The following is a 14,761-nucleotide window of genomic DNA, read 5'->3' as shown; positions in this document are numbered from 1 at the left end:
AACAATCCAAGTTCCTGTCAATAAGGGACTAGTTAAGTCAACTATGATACATCCACATAATAGATTACTGTGCAGAGAGCCAAGAGAAAAAATAAGGAAAATTCCTACCGACTAAAAAGAGTATTTATAGCATATATTAAGTGAAAAACAAAATGGGGGGATGCATTCTAAATACACATTTATTTAAAAAAATTGGACTTTAAATTAGTAAGTTGTTGCTGAGAATTTGGGTTTTTACTGTGGGAAAAGGGAAATACAAATGTGAAATGTAAGATGAAGAAAAACCTAGTGGCACTGGATGTGACCTGGAACTATCAATATGAACTTGTGACCGTAGATCTCCCTGTCTCTGTACATTACAAAGGCTAAGAAGTAACGACACCATAACACCTCAGCAGGAATGAGTACACCTAGTCGCTAAATATAATTGCCCACTAAAAAGAACAAAAACTCCTTAAAGAAGTAACTGATTCCAGAGCTGGGGCAATGGAAAGTTGAATATTTAACTTAAAACACCTTGTTTCCAGAAAACAAGGAAATGCTCAAGATAATAGAATCACATCAGAAAGACATAGGAGCTGGATTCTTACTGGCCAGATTAAGAACAAAGAATAATGGTAAATGATTATAATACAATGCATAACAAAAGAACTCACGAGCTCACAGTATTATTTTTTTTAAAGAGGAAGAGCTCTTCTCCATAGAAAAGCGTCAATTAATGTTAGAATTATGAAATCACTATTTTGTAACCAATGCAATATGTAAGTCAAGGATCATTAATGGATGCTAAAACCACAAAGTGGACAGATCCTTCTATGATCTTGCAATAAGATTATTTATTTCGTATTTCAGTTGACCTACATGGGGCTTAGGAGTGCCAACCCCTCATGTAGTTGAGAACCGTGTAATTTGACTCCCCCCAAACTTGACTACTAATAGCTAACTGCTGCCCAGAAGCCTTACTGAGAACATAAACAATTGTTCAACATGTATTTTATACTGTATTTTTACAGTCAAGCAAACTAGAGAAAAAAAATCCAAAGAAAATCATTAACAAAAAGAAAAATACATTCACAGGACTGTATTTATGGGGCAAAAAAAACTCAGATAAAGCAAATCCATGCAGTTCCAATCCATGTCATTTGTTGAAAGGTCAACTATAGTTATAAAGGTAAAAAGTCTCCCTTACACTGAAGAGACCTGGTGGTCATCATCTTAACCAAGTGATGAAACATTATCACTAATAGGGTTAACTTGTTATGAACCAATTAACGTAACATGATGAATAAGAAGTACCAACATTACCTATGCAGTATTCTTGCAAATCCATTTAATCTAAATTAGGAAACGGTTATATCAACTCAAAATGCATAACACTCTACAAATAATATCATACTCTAAAAAAAGGTAAATGTTATGGAAGATGGGGGAAGAGGCAAGAGGGCTTGTTCTAAACTAATGAGACCAAAGAGACAGAATCAAATGCAGCAACTGTACTCAGATCCTGTACTTAAAAAAGGAAAGGGAAAAAAGTATATAAGAGAGACATTTTGGGAATTTGGGGACATTTTAAAATGTAGTATTTATATTAGATATTCTTAAAATAATGTTAATTTTCTTAGGTGTGAAAATGAATTATGGTTATGTATGAGAATGCCCTTATTCTTAGAAGATATATGCTGAAGTATTTAGGAGTAAAGTATCAAGGCATATATAACCAATTTTTTTAAAGGCTCAAGGAAAGATGAGCAAAACGCACATATTCACATACATATATGTGTGTGTGTGTAGGTCTATTTAAAGACACATAAAACATATGTACCAAAATTCTTAACAAGTACTGAATCTAGAGGAAGGACATACAAGTGTTCACTGTACTGTTCTTTGGACTTTTGTCTAGGTATAAAAACGTTCTGAGTAAAAAGTTACAGAAAAATGAGAGAAAAATTTCACTTCACACTCTGAATTGATATGTATTCGAGACTGGTGAAGTTTTTTTGCAAAGGGCCAGTTAGTAAACATTTTAGGCTTTGCAGGCCATATGGTCTGTTGCAACTACTCAACTCTACTTTTGTAGTGCAAAGATAGCTACTGAAGGCAAAACATAAACAAACAAGCATGTGTTCCAGGAAAACATTATTTACAAAAAAAGGCAATGGGCCAAATTTGGTTCATGGAATATAATTTGCCACCCCCCCATATACATTATTAAACTTTTAAAGACTGCATGGACACACAATGCTCTTTCTTCCTTGATTCTAAATATACAGGGTTTTTTGGGGTTCGTTTTAAAATTCATATTCCTCAAGATCATGGCTTCAACTATTAATTTTAACAGAAGGACTCCCACCTATAGCACCTGCCTTGATATCTTACAGCAGATTTCTATATTTCTATTATGTATTTCATAAAATTCCCACATGGATGGTGTACCAGAAGCACATTTAGTAGTCAAAATAAAATTTAGTACATTTTTCCCCAAGCCAACTTCTCCTCCAACATGATTTAATTCTACCAGTTCTAAACCATCCGGCTACCCATTTAGGCTGAGAAACTGGCTGACCACCCATGCATAAAGGAGTTAACACAGTAGGCCTGAGACTGCCTATCCTCAGAAAGGTGGGCTTTTAAGGTTGGCCCTTGGCTGGCACCCAGGAACTTACATTTTGGGAGGGTTCCCACCATTCCCAGAACTAGTAAGAGTGGCTCACTGTGCCTAAACCATTTGCACAAATAATGTGGTTTATGCTAAAAACCAGCTTTGCTTTAGGAAATCTGAAATTTGGGTACATGCAAGTAAAGGGAGACAACATAACTTTGGGCACTGAGTCTAATGAGCTGCCCTGGTAACCAACACTCACAATCTGATGTGGAGGAATTAAGAACCTTCTGTGTGACTTCACTAGGACAGGATGCTTGAAGTGTGCATTTGATTTCCTGCAGACATTGCCCCCATATGCCTTTTCTCTTTGATGATTTTGTACTGTACCTTTACCTGGTAAAAATTTTAATGGTGAGTATAACTAATGAATTCTGTGATTCCTTCTAGTGAATCACAAAACCCTGGGGTATTCCTGGGGATCTTTGACACACCTTATAATTTCTCTTTCTCACCCAGGTATTTTATCAGTTGCAAAGTCTTCTTGATTTAACATTCATTATCTCACTTCTCATTCACGTTTCCCTCTCCATTTCCACCGTTTCATCCTATTGAGGATTCCGTTACTACACTAGTCTCCCACTGTACTTTCTACTTCCCCACTCAATTTCTTGGTACATAATTCTAATTATTCCATCTCTTAGTTTAAAGATCCTTGATGGTAATTTATTTTATGATGGAATGAAGCGTAAAATCTTAAACCTTTAATCAGCAAGTTTGTTCTTTAACCTTAGTTTCTATTATATGATATCACATACTTTCTACTTCAGCCAAACCACCAACTGTCAATTCCCAGGTGGTAGTCTGGCAGAAGTCCTCTCCTCTAGACTTGAGCCAACAGAGCTTCCAATACATCAAATACCACTCCCCATACCTGTGTGAATCCATACAGTCTAAGTTCAAGTGTCATCTCTTACATGAAGCCCTACTCGATCACTTTAGCTGGAAATAATCACTTTTTTTTTCTGAATTTTAATAGGATGTTAGCTGTTTCTTTGTAATGGCACTTATCACTTGGTCTATCTTGGATTAACTTTTGTATCCTCCTACAGTACCACACAACTGTATGCACTTCCTTAGTATTTGCTGAATGAAAAGATGAAAAAATGAGAAGGCAATCAGATGGACGCCTGGTTCTAGTGTTGCATTAAAGAAGAAAATATATTCTTAGGAATGATGCTACAAGTGGGAGTTAGATATTGCTGAAACAGTATTATTGTCATTCAAGAGCCATAGTGTACATTTAATCATACATCTAGAAGTGTATGTAGCAAGGTACTATGCTTAGTCCCGTGCAAAAAACCATGGGTAAATAAGCTTCAGTGAACTGGTCTCAAATCTAATCCTCTCTACAAATAGTACTATTTATGGAAAATGTGAGTTAAATTCCTAACAAACTTTACGACATCTTTATAATACATCTTTATAATACAATCCATAAGATAGGAACTGGCCTTATATCAACTATACATTGGTTGTGATAATAAAGGTGTAAGAAAGCATGTTTTTTTCCAAAAAAGAAACACATATTCAAAACCAAATCAATTTTAGTATTTTCTAGTTTATAGAGTTTAGAACATGTAGGAGGATAAAGCATATATCTCTGCCACCAAACATAAAAACAAAAAAATGAAATGGCATCAACTTTTCTTTAATGCAGTAGGGGAATAATGGGTTTTTATAAAAGATTATAACTGAACCTGGAGGAAAAAAGGGAGTAACTGTTTTATAATTAAAGATACTTAAGTATTTTTCCTATACACACACTCCAATTTGAGCAAGCTTATATTTTTGCTCCACGCATTATATAAATAGCCCCCGTAGTGGGATGAAATATTCAAAGACAGAAAAAACTAACTTTGAGTGAAATACACTACCTCCAACAACGATGTTCACCATTTCTTCTACAATGCTCTGTACAATGTCTTGTGGCTTTTCCTCACAGTCATGGTTTTCTCCATCATATAATATGTCATTTTTAGATAACGCTTTAAAAAAGAAAAATCCAAGAAAATATTAATTTTTTGTAAACTTTACTAAACATTTAAATTTAAAAACCTTCATTAAAAATTAAGAATAAAAGAAAATATGATAAATGAAACTAGAAGCGATTATAAGTTAAACCTTCAAAATTCGTACCTAACCCAAATTAAAAATATTTATAAATTCAAGTCAACTTAAAAAATGCTTTACCTGAAAAACTATTAAATGATGATTCAACTTAAGTAGATTTTCTAGATTATTCCTTTAGGAACCAAATACTTTAAAGTTGTTTTTTTTTTTTTTAAAGATTTTATTTATTTGACCAGAGAGAGAGAAATCACAAGTAGGCAGAGAGGCAGGTAGAGAGAGAGGGGAGGAAGCAGGCTCCCTGCGGGGCAGAGAGCCCGACTCGGGGCTTGATCCCAGGACCCTGCTGGGATCATGACCTGAGCCAAAGGCAGAGGCTTTAACCCACTGAGCCACCCAGGTGCCCCTACTTTAAAGTATTTTGAATGAAAAAAAATTTTTTTTTTTTTTAAATTTCAGAGAGAGAGAGAGACAGCGAGAGAGGGGAATACAAGCAGGGAGAGTGGGAGAGGAAGAAGCAGGTTTCCTGCCTGTGCAGGATCCCAATGCAGGCTCGATCCCAGGACCTTGGGATCATGACCTGAGCTGAAGGCAGACACAATGACTGAGCCAGCCAGGTGCCTCTGAATGAAATATTTCTAACACATCTGACACTCTTATAAGTATATATTAAATGTAATTAGAGCCTACATTGATTAATTCAGTTCATCAGTAATAACAAGCTCATCATTGTGCCTTAATATTTTTGAGGTTCTTAAAGAAGAGACATAGGGCTACCTGGGTGTCTACCAGTGCTTTCCAGTCCTTCCTTACTCTTTCCCCCAAATAATCCACATATCCAGTGTAAAACCAAATTTAACAAGAAAAGAATTCGTTCCCCAATTTAACAATCAAAAGCAGATTTAAAAGCCCATCAGAACTTCTGAATAGCTTAAGAGAAACTGGTAAAACCTGACACTCCAGAGTTAGCTTGCAGATAAAAATAGGATTTCCACTGGGTTTCCTGAAATGCCGCAAATATCTCAGGAAGGCTCAATTAGCACTTTGGGATGCTTTGGGATCTGGGACCCTATTCCAAATGGCATCACACTGCATATTAGTTGATAGGGCTAACACACCCATTCCCACTCACACTACTATAAAGGACCACTACTTATGATTCTGGCTTCCAGAATCTTGTCCTCTCTCTTGTTCACCACTACTAATCTATGTTTGCTACATTCTATAAAATACTGTATGCCACAAGGGGAAATTTGATTAATAAGCATACCAAATCGGTTTTATAAAAAAAATTCAAGTACAATAACACTTAAATTTTTAGCAAAGTAAAAATATATAAAATTACCTCTGACAAGGTAATTTTTCCACCAGCCTTAAGCTTTGTATTTTTTTAAGATTTTATTTCTTAAGTAATCTCTACACCCAACATGGGGTTTGAACTCACAACCCTGATACCAAGAGTCACACACTCCACTGACTGAGCCAGCCAGTGCCCCTAAACTTTGTATTTCTGTGCTCTAGTTGGCTAAAATTATCTAGAATCTGAAAGTTAGTTTCAACAAAACTAAATACACACAGTCACTAATATGTGTATAAAATAACTAGTGAATCAAGAGTCAATTCTCACACAAATAATCTAACAGAAATAGATTAAAGTAACAGTAATATTACACACAGGAAATCATTAGAGAAGTTAACTATTATGTCCAAAGTGATATAACTAATTAGTGATAGAGAAGTGATTCAAAGCAGATAATCTAACTCCAGAGCACTCTTAACCAATGCTTCTCAGGAAGAATCTTTATTTTTATCAGTGATTGGGAGAAAACACCTCTAGGCCAAAGTAATCATTACTATAGTACAGTGAGTTATGTTTTACTTATAATTCTGTATCCTATAAGGTGACTCATACACAGTAGATGCTTACATTCCCTGGGTCTCAGCCCATGTTGTTTCTTCTATCAGATAATCTTCTAGCTAGCCAATGCCAACTCCTATACAACAAGATTCAACTAAATCATGATCGCTTTCTCTACAAAGGTATTGCCTAATTCTCCTAAGCAGAATGACCTTGTGCATGCCACTTTCAGGATATTTATCACATTATACATCATTTATACACCTGACCATCCAGGCAGACCATCAGTACCTTAAGAACAAAGTTTTTATCTCCATCAGTTTTTTTTTTTTTTTAAAGATTTTTTATTTATTTATTTGACAGAGAGAAATCACAAGTAAGCAGAGAGGCAGGCAGAGAGAGAGGAGGAAGCAGGCTCCCTGCTGAGCAGAAAGCCCGATGTGGGGCTCGAACCCAGGACCTGGGATCATGACCTGAGCCGAAGGCAGCGGCTTAACCCACTGAGCCACCCAGGCGCCCCTTATCTCCATCAGTTTTTTAACCCCAAGTCCCACATAGTGCCTAAAACATAGTATGCTAAATAAATGGTTTACTGAATCCATGAAGAAATGAAGGAATAAATAAAGCCCCAGCTTTATTAGAGATTAGCCCTTTCAATCAGCCCCTTTATAAACTCACAGTAAAAGTAGGTGAAATTCAGGCAAGGGCAGACTAGAACAGATTTACTATTAGCTTTACTACTGTCAATGGTTGGATTTATTAAAATTACCCCTTTTAAAATAGATAGTAAAGGACTATGAAAAATAGCGAAAAGGCATCTAAACATACCACTGTTGATGTTCATGCCACTATTGTTGTAAAAAAGATGTGGCTAAAAAAAAAAAAAATCAAGAGCTGAAAATAAATTACAGAAGTCTTTTCTCAAAGAAAAATCTAGAATTCAGATAAACTCTTACTAAGCCCTAACCATCCTACCTCCACACAAACACAGTGAACAGGCAAGAGAATTTCCATCATTTTTGACACCAACCTAAGAAGCAACAAAGGGAACAACCAAATTCCCTGGAATAGCTAAAGCTCAAAATAATGTTTGGAGGAAAAAAAATCACTTCATGTGATTATTTTTAGAAAAACAAATTAGTAAAATAAATAAATGTAATTTTTGTTATCTTGTAACCTTTTTTCAAAAAAGATTTTATTTATTTGAGAGAGAAAGAAAGCACAAGCACACAAGAGTGGGAGGAGAAACAGAAGGAGATGGAGGGGGTATCTCAAGCTGACTCTATGCTGGGCACGGAGCCTGGAGCCCAACTTGACTCTCGGCTTGATCTCATGAACCTGAGATCATGACCAGAGAGCCAAAACCAAGAATCAGATGCTTAATCAACTGAGCCACCTAGGGGCCTCATCCTTTTCTTATAAGTAAATTTACTTAGAAAAATAGTATTGGAGAATATCTCAATTTTAGTGATTACTACACATCAGGACATAAAAATATTTCTGTATGTCAGGCAGTTGGTCTCTCAAAAGATTTCTTTTTATACTAAATTTCATTACTTTATAGACCATAATATTTTTCCAAACCAGTAACATTCTGATGCCCTAAAGGCTTCAGTCATATTCCAGAACCTTACTAAATAAATAGGTCTATTGTTGGCTCTGAAACAATTTTAAGGAAAAAACTCAAGTTCCTATACAACATGCTAACAGATACTTATGACCTCTTTTAGTAACATATATCTCCTCCCAAACAAATCTGTAAATCGTATTACTCATTAGATACCAATGAATGCATAGTATCATTAGTAGGTGTCTTGTGTGTGGAAGTCAATTAACTTCACCACTTAGCATAGAAAAATCCACATTACCATAATGTGTCTGATATCCATGAAGGCATACTACCCTCCCCCCATTTCTTTCCCAAATATGCGTGCCTACACTCTCCCCTTTAACACACACACATGCCCCACAAAAACCCTTCTCAAAAAGATTACTTTCAGCTGCAGCTGCCTGATCAGCTTCAGTCTGTTCATTTTCTGCACTGGAAATATCAGATCCATTTTCAGGTTCTGTGTCATCCTGAAGGCTTTTATCCACATCATTTGTATGGGAATCAAGATCCCCTTCATGTTCTTGGGACATGTGATCAACAGTTTGAGGTGGCAAATATCTAAGTTGAGGTGATTCAGGCTCATGATGGCTTACTGGAGACTGCAACAGATGATGATGCTGCCGATGCCTTTCTTTTTCCATTTGTTTGGCTTCCTGCAACTGGAAAAAAATAAAATAATTTTCCAGTACTAGTAAAATGAGTTGTTTAAAATTTGGAGGGATAATGTTAAGCTGAACTATAAATCCTTTATATATAAGGCTACACTTTATACATCAGAAGCAAAGAACATAAAATATACTAAAACTACACAAAAACAAGTAACAGTGGTTACTTCTTAGAGGGATGAAAATTGGTACATAAGAACAGAGATGGAAATCTTTCAGTATGTATCTTCTCTTCACTACTTTTGGTGTTTGAATCATGTGAATGTATAACCTAAACACAACAAAATTTAAAAACTGAAATAAATTTTAATAGCCTCAGAATAATAATCGGATTATTGCCAATAGTGGATTTTCTGAAAATCAAATAAAAGTTTCACTAACGGAGGGGAAAAAGTGGATGGGGAAATAAAACACATGCTCATTTTTACTCATACATACATCAAAATCTAGATACCACAAGAAAGCAGTTAATAGTAATAGTTACCTATAGGGGTGGGGGTTAAGAAATGACCAAATTAGAAACAAGAGTGGAAGGGAATTTTCAGTGTAACATGTTCTTCTGTCACATTGTTAAAGCTCTTCATAATTTAAAAAAAATAATAAAACTGCACTTAATAAATAAAATAGCAATGAATACTTAAATTAAGTACTTAAAACTCAAATCAGTTATCTTAATAGGGATGAAAAACTGTATCAACAAATGTTGAATTTTATTTTAGAAGACCTGTCATTATTATATATACAATACCACCTATAAAACTGGCTTACTTATGCTAAAAAGGTAATGAACAGAACCACAGGATTTCATTTTTTAGCACTTTATTGCTTTTAGACACATCTCTTCTGGTCCTCATGGCCTAATAAGAATGACTCTCACAGAGTTATTTCCATAAAGGTAAATACTTTACTGTGCCCGAAATGAACATTTCATATTTCTTAGTAATATTCCAGTTTATGTGGAAATACCAGAGCTAATTATATGAATTTATAAAATAAAAATAAATTTAAATTAAAATATTTTAATGCTCAAAAGGTAGGAAGAACCTTGTAATACGCATGGTCCAAATCCCATATTTTACAGATACGGAAACTGATGGGCATGACTAGATGCACAGTTGGAACTGGAACAGAATTTTCAGACCAATACTTTAACCCACTCATGAGAAAGTCAACTTCCAAATTAGCAGTGAAGAACCTACAACTTGCAATGGATTCCTACCCTCAACCTAAACTTCAACAGATCTGCGCTATGGTTTAGTGGAGCAAGCGCATGCTTTGGAATCATAGATAAACATGGCACTGAATTCTAGTTCTATTTATTCCAGAGTTACAGAAATTCTAGAAATATCCTTTAAAAAATGTTATTGCATGAAAATAAACCTTTAAACATTTTCTATAGACTTCCATACTTTCTAGACTAGGGTTTCTCAACATCAGTGCTACTAACATTTTAGATCAGATAATTCTTTGCTGTGGAGAGGGGCTGCCCTGTGTGCTTCAGGGTATTTAGCAACATCCCTACCCTTTACTAAATTCAGATTAAGTACAATGTCAGATCCTTGATTGAATCTTGAAACAAAAAAAGGACATGTGCAGGAAAATTGGTGAAATACAAGTAGGCTCTGCAGTTTATTTAAAAGTAATGTACAAGTGTCAATTCCTGATTCTGATTATTATAATATGGTTATATAAGATGCTGGCATTAAGGAAAGAGAGTAAGAGAGATCTCTCTGGAATATCTGAAGTTTAAAATGGGCTCAAAAAAAAGTTAAAAGTTGATCTGTAATTATGAAGACCTAAACAATTTAAAAATATGTACAAATGATTCTTTAGTTGATCTCTTACCCCACCAAATGTATTTCCACAATATAGATACCTATTTTATTTTTAAAGGACTCAATGACTAAAATATTTTATAGCAGAATAGATCAAATTAGGTAGTTTTATATCTACATTAAACTGATCTATTAAGCTTGACTACAATAAAAAATATTATCAATTCATAAACACTTCCATGAGGATGACAACAATAAATATCTTTCAAATTCTACTTGTGCACCATGAAAAATGTTTTTTCCAAAGTCAGACAAGTCAGTAAAACCTCAAAACAAAGCAAAATAATTCCACAGATCTCCAGTAAGTAGAACTGTAAATGAAAATATTCTTCTCTATAAGCACAAAAGATTTCACTATAATTTCTCTATAAACTCTTTTCTATATTTGATGCCTGTGGTATTCTTTAAATCTATCTGTTTTTTTTTTTTTAAGATTTTATTCATTTATCTGACAGAGAGAGATCATAAGTAGGCAGAGGGGCAGGCAGAGAGAGAGGAAGGGAAGCAGGCTCCCCGCCGAGCAGAGAGCCCGACGCGGGACCCGATCCCAGGACCCTGAGACCATGACCTGAGCCGAAGGCAGCGGCCCAACCCACTGAGCCACCCAGGTGCCCCTAAATCTATCTGTTTTTAATACTTACTGCTTGGTTTTCCATGCGTGCAAAGATAACATTTAGCATCTGAGTAAGAGTAGCTTTGGCTGTTGTCTGATTGATGAGATTTTTGCTTGCTAGATAGATATTGTAACATGTTCTCACAGCTTGCAGGACAGTTCCTTCATGAATTTCTATGTGTTGAGATGTTACTGCAGTAAGTAAAGCCTTTAAAAAGAAAGACACACACACACACACACACACAAAATAAATAAATAAATAAAAAGAAAGACACAGTTGAAGCAATTTTCTACACCCAGAGTTTCAGCACAAAAATATGAGTATTTTCAGACACCATTACCACTTTCAGGTACACACTAACAGAATTCTCAGTATACCCAAGAGAATTTCTACCAGCCATGAATACATATCTTCAACTGGTAATAATTTCCAAATAATCCAAACCTAGAAAACTAGAAAATTATTCAATCATACTATTTCAAACCAAGTTTCATTTTAATAAAAATATTACTTAGTTTCTTAAAATGCGCAGCATTAACTCTGTCACAAAAGAACAGAGATATGCTTCGTATGATATATCTGTTGAATGAGACTGTCAACTTTGGAGAATACACAATGTCCTACTCACTTCCAAATTTTTCTGAGATCTTTCTTATAGACCAGACTCAATAAATGTCCTGCTGTTGTTGTTGAAGAGGTTTACAAAGAGAATACAGCATTAAAATATCAGATTAAATTAGAATAAAGCATTTAAAATACTCCTAAGTGAATCCTCCAACAAAGTCAACAACTTTAATTTGCATGAAAATTCATACATTAGGGTACTTGCAATTTCACAAGAGCAAGGACTCCTCGGTCCTTTTATGCTGTACAATGCTATGCAGTCAGCACTGAGTATAAGCTAAATAAACAATGACTCGTATGAAGCTGCAAATGATAGGCCAACTGACAAATGATAAGCCAACAAGCTTTTTTAAAATAAAAATATGACTTGTGAAGTGAATACAGCTATGAAACTGAAAGGCTCAGAAGGGGCTACATTCACACATGAAAAACACTTGATACATGTAAATGATTTCAAAAGTACTAAAGGTATAAGAAAATTTTACTGTATAAATGCATCACCACTACCATTAGTAGTCATATTAAGAATTCAAAATTTATAAGAGACTGAAAAAATAACTGAGTGACTTTTCTTTTTTTTTTTAAGATTTTATTTATTTATTTGACACAGAGATCACAAGTAGGCAGAGAGGCAGGCAGAGAGAGAGAAGGGGAAGCAGCTCCCCGCTGAGCAGAGAGCCTGATGTGGGGCTCAATCCCAGGACCTGAGAACATGACCTGAGCTGAAGGCAGAGGCTTAACCCTCTGAGTCACCCAGGCGCCTCCTGAGTGACTTTTCTTTAAAGGAGTTTAATCATCCAGGTATATTATAGCACAAAACCAGCACAAAGTTCGGCTAAGCAGGTTCAGCAGATGAAAAGGTACAAGGAAATCAGGAAAGCTGGTACACAAATAGTTCACATGGTGAAGCATGAGACTAGAGGTCAGACTATAAAGGGTCCAGAAGTAGAGAAAAAAGTAGAGGGGTCAAAGGAACATCACATGGACCCTAAAGCTCGGAAGATGGAATATGTACAGTCAACATTCCAGAAACTGAAAACTCTGGGGGCCCAAGCCTAAATCGGGACCTTCAAAATAAAAGACTTGGAAATATAATCTTCCAGTGAACTCATAACATTCAACAAAACCCCCCTATATGGTGTTTAAAAAGCAACTAAATTACCTCTATTACAGCTGAGAAGCACATAAAATGATCTTTCAAAATATTTCCAAGATAATGGCTTCTGATTTTAAAAACTAGAGATTATGAATGACAAATTCACTATATAATCAGTTACCTTTATTATCTGCAACTGAACTCCTTCATCTGTTTGAGGACCTTGGAAGCAGCCACAAATTGTTTCAATAATTCTATCAATTAATTTTTTGCCTGGTGTTGTACTATCTGGAGCATTGCCAGTCAAGTGCCCATAAGCAATAAGTTTCTGAAATGGGAAAAGAATCCAAAGATCCCCATTAAGCTAATAAATATGCTAATTAAATATACATTAAAATTATATAATTCAGTACTATTAAACTTTTTACATAAAAACATTAAAGTAAAATCAAAGCCAAGGTTTTACCAACTTTTCCTGAAGAAAACTTTATTAGCTATAAACATGTAAAATTACTGATATTCATAATAACCACAAAAACATAATAGCCACAATAAAACCATCAGGCAATATTTTGAGAAAGCCAGGTCTCAGACCTTATCTCTGATGAATCAGAATAGCTTATTGCATTCTACCTAACCACTACTGATACTGCTTTTGTGAAAGCTGTATTAACACATTTAAGTGACTCAAAATCTCTTTCCACATCAGATCTGTGAAAATGCAGAAAACTCAGTTTCCATGCACTGGCTATAAATCACAGATTTGTTCATTCATTATCCATTATAGCCCTGAAAGCCTTAGAGATCATAATTTTAATTTTTCAGGGAAAACAAGGTTATAAATCAAATGAACTTAATCTATCTTCTGAAAAAAATCATATGAATATGGTCTTTTCCTAGCCATTGAAATATTAGTTCAATAGGTTTAAGTTCCCAAACAGTAAAAATACCTAAAAAGATAAGACCCCTCTATCTGGATATTTTACAAGTATCTTAAGTCTTAAGAGAATCCTCTGTGTGTGTGCATGTAAATTAAACAGGATGAAAGATTTCAGGAATTTTTCTGACATAAATGAAAATCAGAGCTTTAGTCTGGCAGTGAATATAAATACTAAACTGTCAATATTAACCTATTGCTTTAAATAAAACAGAAGGCATTTAGTAAAATCATTTGCAAATGACCTAGTAAAATCTGCAAATCATGAAATATGTAAATTCAGCAGCAGGTTAAAAGTCTTATTGTTCTTTCATCTCATTGATGGAAAATGAGACCAAATCGACATTTAGTAAAGATAATGTGTCTCACTAAGCTAACTAATGATTTTTGTTACCCTTAAACTAGGAACATTTTTTTACAGCTATTATTTTCTCTCTCTCAAACATAAGCAACCATTTGGTCTCTTATCACAACAAAAATATTCAAGGCTTTCATGGAAAATGTCTGAATAACCAATTATGAGTAATGTTTAGAAACACATTCAATTAAATAGTTTTTAGATAATGATACTTTACACATACCTGTAAACAATCAAGAGATGTACTAACTATACGAGGACATTTAGACTGGCATGCCAATTCAAAGGGTAAGAAGTACTTGTCTGCTTCAATAAAATTTGTCTTTGATTTTACTGGTGGAAGGGTGCTTGATCCACCTTTCGCTTCTCCATGAGGAGGACTAAAGGAAAAAGAAGAGTCCGAATAGAATATCACATTTTTCATATTGATGAT

At 34.8% G+C, this 14,761-nt stretch overlaps 1 protein-coding gene across 1 annotated transcript in view; it reads right to left on the bottom strand.

The window, feature by feature from the left end:
• Positions 1-14,761, bottom strand: part of ARFGEF1 (ADP ribosylation factor guanine nucleotide exchange factor 1) — a 148,500-nt gene that overhangs the window by 83,737 nt on the left and 50,002 nt on the right. Inside the window, exons 3-7 of the mRNA XM_047725294.1 lie at positions 14,552-14,708; positions 13,215-13,361; positions 11,341-11,520; positions 8,582-8,858; positions 4,537-4,647 (exon numbers count right to left, since the gene is read on the bottom strand). Coding sequence (XP_047581250.1) covers positions 4,537-4,647; positions 8,582-8,858; positions 11,341-11,520; positions 13,215-13,361; positions 14,552-14,708 — 872 coding nt within the window. The remainder of the gene's footprint in view (positions 1-4,536; positions 4,648-8,581; positions 8,859-11,340; positions 11,521-13,214; positions 13,362-14,551; positions 14,709-14,761) is intronic.

The sequence above is a fragment of the Lutra lutra genome, chromosome 4, assembly GCF_902655055.1.
Source record: "Lutra lutra chromosome 4, mLutLut1.2, whole genome shotgun sequence".
Taxonomy (NCBI): Eukaryota; Metazoa; Chordata; class Mammalia; order Carnivora; family Mustelidae; genus Lutra; species Lutra lutra.
The sequence above is the reverse complement of the archived record's forward strand: the minus strand, read 5'-3'. Positions and strand labels throughout refer to the sequence as shown.